General features: G+C 34.9%; 1 protein-coding gene across 1 annotated transcript in view; it reads left to right on the top strand.

Annotated features, from left to right (window-relative positions):
• The window catches only part of SGPP1 (sphingosine-1-phosphate phosphatase 1), a 41,886-nt gene extending 26,566 nt beyond the window's left edge, over window positions 1-15,320 (top strand). The window contains exons 2-3 of the mRNA XM_065941114.1: window positions 6,092-6,181; window positions 12,869-15,320. Of these exons, the coding sequence (XP_065797186.1) occupies window positions 6,092-6,181; window positions 12,869-13,420 (642 nt within the window). The 3' untranslated portion in view covers window positions 13,421-15,320. The remainder of the gene's footprint in view (window positions 1-6,091; window positions 6,182-12,868) is intronic.
• The last annotated feature ends 1,046 nt before the right edge of the window (window positions 15,321-16,366 follow it).

Here is a 16,366-nt window from a genome sequence, read left to right as displayed (position 1 = left end):
AAGAGGCTGTGTGGAAGAGTGGGTTTTCAATGCTGATGAGACGGGCTTGTCGAACTAGTTCTCCAATTCTGTTAGTGTTTGCTTCAGTTGTTTTGGGGCTTTGGTGCAAATATGTTTATAATTGTTATATCTTCTTAATGAGTTGATCCTTTTATCAGTGCATATTGTCCTTTGTCTTTGCTAACAATTTTGGCTTGAAGTCTGTCTTGTCTGGTTTTAGTAGGACGCTTAGCTCTCCCTTTTGGATACTGTTTGTGGGAAATGTTTTTCCATTTTTTCACTTTGAACCTATTTGTGTCTCAGATCCAAAGTGAGTCTCTTAGGCCACACGGAGTTGGAGCAATGTTTCCTTATCTATCCTGCCAATCTCTGCCTTTCATTGGAGAGTTTATACCATTTCTATCTAAAGGAATTACCTGTAAGGAGTGACTTTTGGTATTTTGCTATTTGTTTTTGTGTGTCTTTTGCCTCTTTTTGCTTCTAATTTCCTACATTACTGTTTTCTTTTGCATTTGAGTTTTTTTACAGTGTACTATTTTTATTCCCTTCTTATTCTCTTATATGTATATTTTTTGATACTTTGTGGTTACAGTGGGGATTATAATTAATAACTAGATATATTTTTGAAGGTATAACTGCCACTTTTAATGAGTTGTATGATGGATACAAATGGGGAAGCCAAGATTAACAACAAGGTATTTGGCCTGAGGAATGAAACTATGGGGAAATCTTTTAGTGGGAAGGAGATAACCACAGGAATTTAAGCTGGTCAGAGGTGGAGATGGAATTGGGGATTTCAGATTTAGTCCTATTACATTGGAGATGCCTTTTAGACACTGATCACATAAGCAGTTGGATACAGAAGTCTGAGATTCAATAGAAATGTCCCAACTAGAGATGGAAATTTGAGTCATGAACGTATAGCTTGTATATAAATCCTTGGGACTGTATGAAATCAGTAAGGGAGTGAGTATAGATTGGGAATTGGGCTTACTGATACTGAGTTGTGAATTAAGGGGGGGACTAACAAAGATGCCTGAAAAAGAGTGGTCTATGTATATTTTATATATTTCTAATAAATTCTGTCATTTTTAAGGAAAGTATAATTCCACATGAATCTGTTTTCTTTCCAGTTATATCTAATTGAGGACAGTAGTCCTAAAATATTAGTAGTCCTAATTTTAGAGACAGTTCAATATAAAATTAAAAGGTAGTTATAATTTGAATATTCTTAAATATTAAATAAATCTGCCAGATGAATTGGTTATTATGCATCATCTTCCTCCCCCAACACAATCCCACTTTAGGAGTATTACTTTTATCTAGTTTATCTAGTTTATTTTTTATTGTCATTAAGACCTGTGGTATTTTTTTATCTGGTTAAAAGATTACTTGATAAGATACTTCTTTGCTTTGATACTCTAATTATACTGAATTCTGTTATTCTCTGGGGAGTAAATGTGGAAGTCATGTAATCCAAACTGGATCAGGTCTTCCCCCAAATATGTTTCTTTCCACAAAAGAAATCTAGGGAAATATTCTGAAGATGGAGACTAATGGCTAAAAAAACATCAACCAATCATGAAAATAAAAATGACTTGTTCTTTTCCCAAGTTTCTGTCTTACCCTAAAGGTACCTAAAGGTACACTGGAATGGGAGAAATGCCTCTGCATCGAGCTTGATTGCTTTCCTCATTCTCCCATTTAAATTACCTTAGAGATGGTAAACCTGAATAAATGTGTATTCAGTTCAGTTCAGTTGCTCAGTTGTGTCCATCTCTTTGCGACCCCATGAGCTGCAGTACGCCAGGCTTCCCTGTCCATCACCAACTCCCAGAGCTTACTCAAACTCATGTCCATTGAGTCGGTGATACCATCCAACCATCTCATCTTTTGTCGTCCCCTTGTCCTCTCGCCTTCAATCATTCCCAGCATCAGGGTCTTTTCAAGGGAGTCAGTTCTTCGCTTCAGGTGGCCAAAGTACTGGAGTCTCAGCTTCAGTATCATTCCTTCCAGTGAATATTCAGGACTGATTTCCTTCAAATGTGGTTTGCTGCTGCTGCTGCTAAGTCACTTCAGTCATGTCCGACTCTGCGACCCCATAGACAGAAGTCCACGAGGCTTCTCCATCCCTGGGATTCTCCAGGCAAGAACACTGGAGTGGGTTGCCATTTCCTTCTTCAGTGCATGAAAGTGAAAAGTGAAAGGGAAGTCGCTCAGTCATGTCCGACTCTTAGTGGCCTCACGGACTGCAGCCCACCAGACTCCTCCATCCATGGGATTTTCCAGGCAAGAGTACTGGAGTGAGATGCCATTGCCTTCTCCAATGTACAAAAAGTTATTGATGGGAATTCTCTGTACATAACAGATAAAAGAAAAATTCATTTATTCATTCTCAAAAGCTAGGACTGAAGGTAGGGGATAAGGAACATTACTGAGCAGGAACAATAAAACTGAATTAAGTTAAATTCAGTATTAAAGAATCAATAAATGAATTTTTCTTTTATCTGTTATGTACAGATAATTCCCATCAATAACTTTGTACATTTTTTACTTCCTTATGGGGTCTAAGTAAAAAAAGAGAAAGAAGAAAGAATCACAGGAGACTTGTATGGTTGTTGTGGTGATAATTTTTACTTCTTTGACCCCCCCTTGCTAGTGAAGAAAAAAAAAAATTAAGACCTGAGTAGCTGCTACAGAGGCGGAAGCCACTGTCATGGTCTCTCACCTGGAATATAGCACCAGCCCCCTAACTGGTCTTCCTTTCCACCCTTGCTCCCTCACTGTCCAGTCTCAGGACACTGCTCTGCTCAGGACTCTGCAGCGTGGCTCCCCAAGGTCACATTTCTTACAGAGGCCTCTCGGGCTCTGCTTGCTCTGGTTGCCAGGACCTCTCTCACCTCTCCTCCTATCTGTTCCGGCCACACAAGCCTCCTTGCTGGTCGTTTCCTCATTAGAGACTTTGTTCTTCCTGCTTCTACTCCCTCATGTATATTCTTTCCTCAGATATCTGGTTGATCAATTCACTTCCATCCAGTCTTGCTTCAAATCTTAGTTTGTCCATATAAAGCCTACAATGGCTATCTTCTAAAACTTTAACCTGCCCCCAATACACTCCCATACTCCTTATGCTGTTACTGTTTTAATTATGATAAATGTGGTTATGCTGTACTAATGATTTAACCCTGAAAACAGATGAACAACAAAAGCTTCTTTCTCATCTGTCCTTCATATCCATTATGGGTCAGCACGCGACTCTGATCCACTTAGAACCTCAGAGACCCGGGGTGAGGGAAGTTTGCCCATCTGGTGATACGCTCAGCGTACAGCCTCCAGTATCACATCTGTAGGAAAGAGCATTCATAGGATGATTAAAAGTGATACACGTCACCTTTGTTCCCAGTTCATTGGTCAAAACCAGGCACGTGGCCCCAGTCTCATTGCAAGAAGAGCACAAGGAATATTTGATGAACATTACTGTTTCAGCTCTGTGTGTGTGCGTGCGTGCATGTGCGTGTGCACACTTAGTGGCTCAGTTGTGTCTCACTCTGTGACCCTGTGGACTAGTGCCCACCAGACTCCTCTGTCCATGGAATTTTCAAGGCAAGAATACTGGCGTGAGTTGCCATTTCCTTCTCCAGAGGACTGTTTTAGCACCTTTTTCCTTTTTATTTCTCCACAGTACTTATTATTATTTATTATATAATTTGTATATTCTATATAAAGTATAATTTATATATTTACATATCATATAATTTGTATATTTTATTTTTATTATTAAGTTGCCTTTCCTCAGTAAGAATTTAAACTTATTCGCCTAGAAAACCTCACTACTTAAAACTTCTTAGACATAAACCTTTCTTCACTCGCTCCTACTGTTTGTAATGTCCTCTATCATTTTTACCCTGTGCTTCTCTTTTTTCTGTAAAGATTAAATCCTACTCATCTTTTGAGACAATGTGAATCATACTTAGTTTGGGAAACTTTAAAGATCCATCCCTTAGACTCCCCCTATCATGGCACTTACCCTCCTTACAGGGTTACTTGTCTGACTGCATCATTAACCAGGTTCCTCATGCATATCAGAAAACATCTGAAGGAATACCTGGAGCCTAGAAAAAGATCTATAAGGATCTGAAAAAGACCGTATCAGTAGGGTGAAGAGATGACAGAATTAAGAAATATTCAGAAAGTAAAATCAGTAAGACTTCATTATTGGTTGAATATGAGGGATAAGGAAGAAATCAAGGATAATACATACTTCTCATTTAGATTATGATGCTTCCAAATGAAATAGGGAAAATGAGAGGAGGAACAAGTCTTGTTGGTTGGATGATGAGTAGGGTTTGAGGTATGATGGGTTTAACTCCATAATGATCTCAAGTTGGAGATATGTGCAGAGGCTGGCTAAATGGTTCTTAATCCAAGGACATGCATAGGTCTTCAGCATGCTGAGTAATAGAAGACAAGGTGAAACTGCCGGTAACTACTAAGGCCAGAACCCTTAATTATACTAATGTTTAAGGAACAATGAGGAATGTTTTCTTGTGTGGAAAACAGAGGAAAAAAACAGATGGTGAAAGGGGAATAAGAGTGTGATGCTTTCAAAATCAAGGTATTTAGACATTCAAGAAAAAATATTTGGGCCATAGTAAATGCAGTGTGAGTGAGCTAAGTTGCTTCAGTTGTATCTGACTCTTTGTGACCTTATGGACTGTAGCCTGCCATGCTCCTCTACCCATGGGATTCTCCAGGGAAGAATACTGGAAGTGGGTTGCCATGCCCTCTTCCAGGGGATCTTCCCGATCCAGGGATCGAACCTGCATCTCTTATGTCTCCTGAACAGGCAGGCGAGTTCTTTATCACTAGCACCACCTGGGAAGCCCCTAGACAAATCAAATCAAAACAACTATGTACTAAATCTTGACCACTCTTGCAGCATTACTTACTCCTTTCTTTTAACCTCACTTCTTATTGAACCAGTTTGAATACTTAATGAATGGAACCATCTTGGCTTCAATTTCATTGGGAAATTTGAAGTAATCAGGCACAAACTCTCAAATGTGCCCCCTCTTCTTCGTTTACAAACTTAAAACACGCCCAACCATCAGTCATTTCCTTCTTCCCTCTAGTATTAGGAGCTTCAAAGTCACCTCTAGTTAGTACTAGAGGTGTGCCATTGATACTGAAGTGAAAGTGAAAGTCTCAGTCGTGTCCGCCTCTTTGCGACCCCATGGACTATACAATCCCTAGAATTCTCCAGGCCAGAATACTGGAGTAGGAAAGATCCCCCTTTCCACTTCTCTGGGGGATCTTCCTAACCCAGGGATCGAACCCAGGTCTCCCACATTGCAGCCAGATTCTTTACCAACTGAGCCACAAGGGAAGCCCAAGAATACTGGAGTGGGTAACCTATCCCTTCTCCAGCGGATCTTCCCGACCTAGGAATTGAACCAGGGTCTCCTGCATTGCAGGCAGATTCTTTACCAACTGAGCTGTCAGGGAAGCCCAACTGATACTAAAAGTCATCTGCATTTTAAGTTTTTTCCCTCTTTATGGCTTTCTGCTTCCAATATCCCACCAAAGTTTTTTGTAATATAGTTGCTATTTGAAATCATTAGTGGACAAAAAATTACATGGTGTTTAACATTGAAAGGAAGATGGGGAAATGGCAAACGGCAGTCACTGATGGAAGTGAGAGGGAGATAACGCCTCCTCCCCAGGGAAGCGATGACACTAAGCTGGACCAGAGTCAGGTGCTTTTCCAGAGGCACTTTCATTGTGTAGTGATAGTAAAAGTATGTCTTTTATTTGTTTTTCTTCTGTAGCAGGCCAGTGATTGAGTCTTTACTAAGAAGCAAAAATGAGCCAGTTCCCACAATGAAGATTGTAAAAACATTAGATTTGATTTATTTGTTCATTCATGCAAAAGTATTTCTTGAATGTCCACTATGTGCCATGCGTAGGCTTAGGTGCTGGAAATATAACAGAAAGTAAACACACAATACTTCTTGTTCTCCTTGAGTTTTTATCTGCTTGTTTATATTTAACCTGATTTACCGAACTAATTTTACTTTTTTTTTCCCTTCAGTATCCTCTCACATATGGACTGATTCTTATTCCCTGCTGGTGTTCTCTAGTTTGCATAAGTAGAATTTACATGGGAATGCACTCCATTCTGGTAAGGAAAATGTTGTGTTCATATTGCTTTGTTTTTTCTAAAATCAACACACAATTTTATAATTTTTAATCATTTTTAAACCTACTGGAAGCTTAAGTGAGAAAATGTAGTTATTGTAAATCTTTTTTTCTTGCAAAAATAGCAACAGGATGTTTTGCAAAGTTTTAAAGTAGTTATAATATATATATTTCACAGAAACAGTTCCCAGCAATCACAAGAACCAAGTATTATTCAGGATAACAGTTCTCTCTCCTTCCAGGTTCACTTTTATCTTCTTTCTCATTTTCTTCTATGCCTTTCCTACTGCTGAGTCAAAACTGACAATGTAAATACAGACACCAAGGAGCTCTACTTGTAAGTGAAAACCCAGTGAATAGAAATTAGATGAACAAAAACTGCTCTGGTGCCACTTGTTTTTGAATATTAAACTCTAGTTTTCTTCTTTCCCAACAGTATTTTAGGGCTTACATCAGATATTTTATTTTGAGAATGCAATTCAGTTTCAAAAGCAGCGGCACAGGAACTCTATCTTTCAGCTATACCTACTCACTTCCCTTCCTGTTCATCTGACTGACATTCCCTACTTCTGGCCCGCACCATCTCTAACTAGGGTACTGCAGCAGCTTCTTAAGTAGTAGCTCCACGTCAAGTGTGACACTGCTCCGTCCAGTGTTTAGCCTCCTATTGTAGTTTACTGTTCAAAACACAGATATGATGCCATGTTGAATGACCTATGTTTGCTCAAATGTGGAGGGTGCTTTTTATTTTCACATTGCGGTTTTCCCTTTCTTTGCCTAACTATCAAATCCATTGTTCATGACTCACCAGGAGATATTATCTCCTAAAGCCTTGTTCCCTTCTCCATCTTTCCTTTCTCAAGACTGGATAGGTGGCCTTTCTCCCAGAACATCTTGAGCATAATTCTGCTATAGGACTTATGCTGAATTTCAGTTGCTTTTTAATTTTTCTGTCATCCCCACTAGACAACAAGCAATATGAGAAAAATAACTCTACCCCCATGTACAGTGTGTTGTCTCTTAGAACACTTTGTGAAGGTATTATGTATTATATTATAGATAAAGAATCATGTGCTCGCTTCGGCAGCACATATACTAAAGTTCGAACGATAAAGAATCAGAAGGAAGATGGAGAGATAGGGATGAATTCACGGAATCCAAAAATTTATAAAGGGTTGTATCAAATTTTTCTTGTCCTTAACAAATGAAGACTTTTAGAATTTTCTACTCATAAAAATATCTCATTTCATAGCTGAAAAATATTGGATTTCTGTTTCTTCCTCAGATTATTTACCTCCAGCCCCTTCACTAGTAAATTTATGAAAGTCCAAATGCTAAGTTAGGAAGCAAACTATTTGTGTTTTATTTTTTATAATTATTTATATTAATGCAAATTATGAATTGACATATAATTTTATCTTTCTGACTAGTCTGTACTAATTTTCTAATAGACCAATTATCACCTTTTTATAGCAAATCTAATATTAGTCACAAGAAAATGTTTTCCATCTCTGTGCCTCATTACAGTTATTCCCTTCCACTCCCAATTAACAATATCTCACCTGAAAAACTACCAAAAGATTATGAGCTAAGAATGATAATATTATCCCTAGATTCATTATCATCATAAAAGAGGAATTAGAATCTTCTTATACTGAATATATAATCTCAAACATGCTGTTGTTCAAAGGAAATATATAGTAGTGGATTGATTATTCAAACTGAATTCAGTTCATGTTTTTGATACTGGATAACATCTGTTCTTCAATCAACTGAAGTAAAAACAATATTGATGTATTATTAAATTATAAGTCTGATAAGCTAGTCTTTTTTTTTTTTCTCTTGTTCTTTTGGCCATACTGCATGAGATGCAGGATCTTAGTTCCCAGACCAGGGATTGAACCTGGGCCTGGGCAGTGAAAGTATGGAGTCCTTATCACTGAATCACCAGGGAATTCCCCAACCATAGTCATAATTATTCAAAAGCATCCTGTCCCATAGAATATGTTTATCAGTTTTATTCTTACTGGCTACTCAATTTTATTATGTGTATTCTTTTTCAAAAGTAAAATCACAGATGACTTGCAAGCATTGTAAATTATGTTCCTGTATTACAACCTTTATTAACATTAAGAAGAAAGTTCTAGTAATGCAGTCTAAATAATTTATAAGGAACACTTCATTCAGTATTTCCCATATGCTTTGTTTTTATTATTACAACACAAAGAGCAACACTTAATTTATTTTTAATGCATAGTTTACTAAATGGCTTCCCAGATGGTGCAGTAGTAAAGAATCCTCCTGCCAATGTAGAAGATATGGGTTTAGTCCCTGGGTTGGGAAGATCCCCTGGAGAAGGAAATGGCAACCTACTCCAGGATTCTTGCCTGGAAAATTCCATGGACAGAGGAGCCTGGCAGGCTATAATCCAAGGGGTCGAAAGAGTTGGACATGACTGAGCAACTGAGCATGCACACATTTTCCTAAGTAGATTTCCTTAATCTCCAGAAAAGTAGAGGAGTACTTCCTCCATTTTTCCGTTATTTTCTATCAAACCTAGCTCTGAAAATGTCTTAAAACACAAGCCATTTAAAAATTTCCAAACTAAGTGCTTGTCAGATTACTAGTTTATTTCTACATTAGTAAAATTATGAATATTTATAATTACATTTACCTAAAATTGTACTAAAAGTTTATTTGTCTATATGTGTAAAGTTTTTTAGAAAAGTATTATGAGATCCTTAAGTAGCGTGTACCTCCATAACCCATTTTTATAATAAGATATAAGAATCAAACTAAACAAACAACAGCAAAAGTCCTGAAAACATGTTACGGAGAAAGATCCAGAACAGTAAACACTAAGAGTTTTAATAGTAGTTATTTCTGAGTAATAATTGCTTGTTATTTTTTATCCACATTTTCTAGTTTTTCTATACTGAACATGTATTAAATTTGAATTTTAAAGATAAAAATTTCAAAATACATCCTTACTAGTTGTTTATAATGAAGAATGATGCAATAAAATAAAAAATAAAACAAAACAAAGAATGATGCATTCCAGTAATACATTTTGTTGTTAGAAACCCTGTTGGCATCACTGACATGTTGAATTAGAATCAGGACACCTGAAATATGTTATAATTTTTAAAAAAAACAATACTAGGAGCGGACAGAAGTCTTGAATTCTAGTCTCAGCCAATCACTAGCCTCTCTAGTTCTATATACTGATTGGGAGAAATGAAAAGAAGGCAATTCCAGATTTGATATGTAATAAATCTTTATTGAATTTATGGTATTTGATATCTTCTACCATAAATTTGATAACTGTGAATATTCAATTATATGTAATTATTAACTTTTACAGCAGATTTGTTATCTATAATTAATTTGAGTAAAGTTATTTGCTTTCTTTTTGGAAGATTTGCTACTTTGAGTTCTTTGTTACCTTTAACATCAACTTTTCTTTATCGCATATTTTGTGCTGTAACGCTTAAAATCACTTAGTTACACATTTTAATGTTGTACATTCAATTGGTATCACAATGACAGCCACCATGTTTATGTCCTGAATTCAGTCATTCTTCTTTTTGGTTCTGTAGCATGGAAATTAAATACACCCTTTTTATCCAGGGTAATAGCATAAATAATTAATAACAATTAGAAAAGGAGGCAGATTTGTATAGAGTCTTACAGTAATTAAATTTAATATTTATAGAGCTATACAAAAAAAGTAGAGGACAGCAAGATTGGATGTTTTATGTCACACTGAAATATACTTCCAAAAATATAACTGCTATCATATATATCTAAAGAAATCATGTTAATCAACAAGAAAAAGAAAATCCAAAGTAACAGTTGCCCTAAAGAACAATTATATCTTGCATATAAAAGGAATAGCCCATGGACTTATGAAATAATGCTTAATTAATAATCACAGAAATGCAAATTAAACATCAAGAAATACCAACTGATGGAACCTGAATTTCTATAAACAGTTTGGAGATTATTTTATTGGCTTATAAAATTGAACATGCACATATACTTTGATTCCGCCTTTCCATTCCTAGGCACGTGTCCTGGAGAAACTTTTTTAGACCCATACAGGGAACATCAAAAGAAAGAACATAGTAACATTGTTTAAATTCCTGGTTGGTTTAAGAATATATACCAATTAAGAAAGCATTCAAGCTCAACCCTAACCAATGAACTAATCCAGAACTTGAAAACAACCTAAGTGGCTATCAGTGGGAAAAATAGATAAATACGTTATATAATCACACAAAATATTACATACTTGGGAAAGTGAATGACCTATAAACTACATATGATGAATGAATCTTAAGAGTTTAATGTTAAGTGTGAAAAGCAAATCAGACAAGACTACATATTGCCTAACATTTTTATAAAGCTCAGAAAGAAGCAACACTTGGTAATGCTTTGTTTGGAGATATGTGATAAAACAGTTTTTGTGTATATTTTGAACTGGGGTGTAATCGTTTTACACTGTTTTCCAGTGTGTGTTAGTTTCTGCCGTACAGCAAAGTCAATCAGCTGTAAGTGCACATAGGTCCCCTCCGTCTTGAGCCTCCTTCCCACCCCACCACCGTCCCAGCGCCCTAAGCCATCGCAGAGCGCTGAGCTGAGCTTGCTGTGCCCTGCGGCAGCTTCCCACGAGCTGCTGTCCGTCTCACACATGCTAATGTGTATGTCAGTCCTACTCAGAGCAGGTGTTCAGTCAGTACTCAGGTTCATGCAGATAGAACTAGTAACCAGCATACCAATAGATTCCAAGTACTTCTTGTAATTTCAGGTTCACTCTACGTATTTGATTTCTATGTACCAAATGTTACATTATAACAATAATAAAAAATCTTAGGACAGAAAAACATTAAGCCACTACTCTGTTGCTTAACTGTATTGAATGCTATTGAGAAGTAACCATTGTTTTTGGCAGCATAAAGGTCACTAGTATCTATGAAAAGAATGGTTTCAATACAGTGACGAGTTTAGGAAAAAATAAGGAAGTAAGGAAGTGGAGACAGTGAATGTGTGCGAGTTTTTGGATAAATTTTTCAGCGATAGTTAATCCCAGGGTTTGGTTTTGTTTGTTTAAAGGTGAAAATTTCAGAATAGTTTTGTTCATGTCAGGAATGACTTGGAAAGGAAGTTTCTTTTAATAACAGCTTTATTTCCTCCAATAAACCATCTTCTGTCATACATAAAACTAGATGTCATTTTTGATCCCCTTTGCTTCTCTCTTACATTCAGATCATCAGTAAGTTGAAGTTAGTCGACTCTAATTTTAAAATATTTTACTAAATCTATCTATGTATGTCTCTTTATATGGACCACATCTAGAGTGAATCACTGTAGCAGCCTCTCACTTGTGCCTCTAGTGGTCTCCTGTCTTCCATACTTTACCCCATAATCTATTCTCTACACAGTGGATGGAGTGTTCTTTTATAAACATCAATCAGATTTTATTACACTCCTACTTGGGAATCTTTCTTTCAGGCCTCCGGTCGCTTTTGAAATAAAATATGAAGTTCTTGCCTAACCTACAAGGGGACCTCTGTCTGTCTCTTGGATCTCATGTCACATCTCTCTTTCTTACTGTTTGAGGCACACTGGATTTCTCTCAGTTCCTTGAACTCACTAAGTTCTCTTCTGCCTCAATACCTTGGTACTTGGTTATTTCTTCGACCTGGGACACTTTTCCCTAGGGCTAAAGATAGGGCTGACTCTTTTTTTGGAATCAGATCTCTGCTCAAGAGTCACCTCCTTAGACAGATTTCCCTAATTGCTCTTAATTGGGCCTATCCCGTTGTCTTATTTTAGTTGCTTTATAACAACCCAAAATGGTAATATTTATCTACTTTTTATTTACATGGTTATTGTCAGTCATCCCCACTAAAATGTAAGCTCTATGGCAGTAGGTATCTTCTCAGTTTTTAAGCAATATATCCTTGGCCCCTAAAATAGTATTAGGCATATGCAGGTACTCAGTAAGTATTTGTTTAGTGAATTAAGAAAAAATAGGCTTTGTATCCTCTTTAGTCATGGAAATAATTATGTGTTTAGATGTGTAATTATTATATTAAATACATGAAGATGAAGTCTTAAAATAAGCCTGGTTGATCCTTGAACAACTTAGAGGTCAGTGTAGTGAAAAATCCACCAATAATTGTAGTGTGCCCTTCATTCACTTGGTTCCTCCGTGTCCACAGCTTCTTCTATCAGGGCTCTGCATCCTCAGATTAACCAACCGGGAATCATGTAGCACTGTACTGCTGTTTACTACTAAAAGAATCAGCTCAGCGGGTCCACACAGTTCAAATCCAGGTTGTTCAAGGGTCAGCTGTATACTGCTTTTCTCAGAAATCCTAATTGCATACTTTAAGCTAGTTTATTGTTCAGGATTTGAATATAAAATTTGTGTATAGCATATCTATATTAACTTATAAAAGGGCAGAACTATAAAAACATAATCATTTTATTATCAATAAATCTTTTTAGTGTAATGGTTTTAGTACCTACTGTATATTATATAAAGCTTAATAATGTGACATTTTAAAATGTATGTTAACATTTGAAATGTGAAATATATACTATTCTTTAAATGCCAAACAAAAATATTATACTAAACAACTGTGCTTTTTTCTTTTCTCAGGATGTTATTGCCGGATTCCTATATACCATTTTAATCTTAGTTATCTTCTATCCATTTGTGGACCTGATTGACAACTTCAACCAAACTCACAGATACGCTCCATTAATCATCATTGGGCTTCATTTAGCCTTGGGGATCTTTTCTTTCACTCTTGACACCTGGAGTACATCACGGGGAGACACAGCTGAGATTCTGGGAAGTGGTGCAGGGATTGCATGTGGATCTCATTTTACCTATAAAATGGGTCTACTATTAGATCCTCCTCTGGATATATTACCTTTAGCTAGGCACCCCATTTCAGTGACTCTGTTTGGAAAAGCCATATTGCGGATATTCATAGGGATGTTATTTGTACTAGTGGTCAGAGATATAATGAAAAGGATCACTATTCCTTTAGCCTGTAAAATCTTCAATATACCTTGTGATGATATTCGAAAAGCAAGGCAGCACATGGAAGTTGAACTTCCTTATCGGTATATTACCTATGGAATGGTTGGTTTCTCTATCACATTTTTGGTTCCTTACATATTTTTCTTTATTGGTATCTCTTGATGGAGAAATACTGTTTATGATAAGAAAGGAGGGTATCAGTTACTGATATCTAAAAACCATATTCTAGTTAAAAGCCAAATCAGAGTTAGGCTTTTGCAGGAATTTAACTTAAATAATTATTTAAGTAAATTCTTAAGAGTCAGTGCATTTTATCACTGCACATCCAGTTATTGTTTTAGGTGAGCTGAGCTATTACAACATTGAGAAAATGATAAATACCATTTGGAATGTTTATGTAATATTTGGAGAGTTCTGTGCTGTTACGGATTCAAGTTATATAATATATATTAAGGAACATAATATAAAATTATGTATCTAATATATATTATATATAAAATAATATACCTAAGTTTTTTTGAACCATGGGGGTGTATTATAAAATCAATAATAATATGCAAACAGTTGTGCCTGTGTATTTGGACTTAATACAGGTATGTTATTAACTGATATATTTAATTTTTATTTACAATGGGAACCATTTCCTAATCTAATTGTGTAATTACTAGACCAGAATTCATATGCTACCACATATTAATTTACTGCCTCTTTTTACACTGCCATCATCTTTCATGTTATCCATGATGTTGAATATAGGAGGCATTTTTAATGGACCAAATTTTCCAAAAAATTAGTTTTTGAATTCCTTTTTTTTTTGTTTGTTTTCCAGTTCTGAGCACTGTGTTGAATGTATTTTATTTGCAGTTGTTCTGGACATTAGTTTAATAAGTCAGGTACTGAATTTTATTGCTTGCTAATTGTGCCTTTCTGTTGCTGAATTAAGAAATGCCATGTATACTGTGATATAAAAATAAGACTAACGTTATCTTAAGTTACATATAATCAGACAAATATTTAAAAAAATATCTGTCAAGCGAACAGGGCTAGAAGTAAACCACCTTCAATTCTTTAGCCTTTGTTTAGAAAGAAACGTGGAACGGGCTAAATTTTCTCACTAATTTATTGGGAACCTAAATGGATAAATATCTCCATTTTTATAGGTATTTTTCTGTGCATTGTAAGTTACAGGAACAAGATATATTTTTTGTACATTGTCTTGATCGTTTATACTACAGGTAGATAATTCCAATGAATGGAAATGTACTTGAACTTTATAGATGGGACAATGCACATGTTTCATATATAAACAAACCATTTTTCTAAATTATTTGGAAGGGATTGGATTTAGCAGTGTTAATTTTTAATACCCATTTAGTAGCTACTTAACGGTAAATTACAAAATTTAAAAGTATCAGAATTTTAGATCTTATTTTTTTCAACCTTTTATTATTTTCACAGTGGAAAATTTGAGTATAAATATTAAACTATTCTTTATTCTGTCCGTGCCTTTATATTTTGAAGTGTAATTGTAATTAGGTTAACATTAAATTTATTTGTATTAAGTTTTTCATAAAGAAGAGAATTAACTTTCCATGTAAATGAGCATCGGGTATGGAATTACTGACTTAGTGCAATATCTGTCTGATTATCCAGAGATATCAACTTAAGATGTTTCTATTTTGGGCAACATAACTATTTGAGCTCATATTTTTATAACTCTGAGAATTTAAAGACATGGTAATTTTTGACAATAGTGCATCTGATAATTCTAAGTAAAGTAACTAAATTTACAGCCTTTACTTATTAGTTAACAGAAAACCAAGGCACTTAGGAACATACTGGTACGTTGGAAAATGTGCAAAGAACTTTTCTTTCAAAATGTGTTTACTGAATTGAATTTTAGGGACTATTTCCTATAATTTGGGTCTCTGCTATCTTATTAAGTTTTATATCTAGCTTAAAAATATTTGAAAATATTCCATTTCTTTGTGATTTATTATTTTCTGTCCTATGGTAGTTTCATGCTAAATGTATTTTAAAATAAAAGCCAAATTCAAGATTGGAGGGTGTTTTGTTTGCCTTCTATGCATTTGTTTCTGTATTTCCTGGTAGAAATTTATGAAATATATCTAGTATTTTCATTCTAGCAGTCTTTTCCTGTGAAGCATTTCATTCAGTCTAAGTACTGTTTTTAGTAATAGAAGACATTGAAGAAATTCTTTATGGTTCATACTGACTTTGGGCTCTATATATGATCATTCTGACATTGAACTTTCAATGAAAAGTTTCATAACTTTATTTTTAAAACTTAACGCCTAAAACATGTTTCAATAAAATCCATGATTAAGTATTGCAGGTATTTGGTTGACTGCTAATCCATTAATTCAGGCTCATAATACTAGGAACAGGTACCTTTTCAAGCAGAATAAACATATGAACACTTCATTTTGTAACTATGAACTGTCATAACATGAATTGTAAAAACTAGGGCTGCCCATAGGTTTTTACAATCTAATTTTAAAAACCTAATATAAAGTGGTACTACTATAGTAGATTTACATTAATTTTACTTGTTAGCTTTCTTTATAAGTAATGTTTATTAAATGTATCTTTCAAAGAATATAAATATTAATTCAGTGGCATATAATTTAAAGTAAATTTTCATAAAATGTTTGATAAAGATGAATAAATACTAAAATGTTTTTGAGTGTTTTAGTAATTAAATACTTAAATGTTTTTATTTTTGTAATCACAGAATTTTATGTGGCAAAGACTTATTACTAAAGCAATTTTATTCTTGTTAGCAAAGAATATTTACTCTTAAATTTAAAACCAGCTGTTTAATCTGAACATCAATAAGGGTCAATTTTAAAAATTCAACTTTATAGTTGAATTAGTTTTTCTGAAAGGAGTTTTTGTTGTTTGCTGTGGAGATTATTTTGAGAAAGGGCAGCAGCAATGGTTTGAGAAAGAGTAATTGGATGTAGTGAATGTTGATTATTTTGTTAAATTTTGGTCATGTTCTTCCAGTTTTTGCTCTTGTACATAAGTTAAAAAGAAGACTTTTAAACTTGAATTTTAAATAACTTTTGCAGTTGAATTTTAATG

This window comes from Muntiacus reevesi, chromosome 7 (genome assembly GCF_963930625.1).
Source record: "Muntiacus reevesi chromosome 7, mMunRee1.1, whole genome shotgun sequence".
NCBI lineage: Eukaryota > Metazoa > Chordata > Mammalia > Artiodactyla > Cervidae > Muntiacus > Muntiacus reevesi.
Note: the sequence above shows the minus strand (reverse complement) of the source record. Positions and strands in the feature narration are given on the sequence as shown.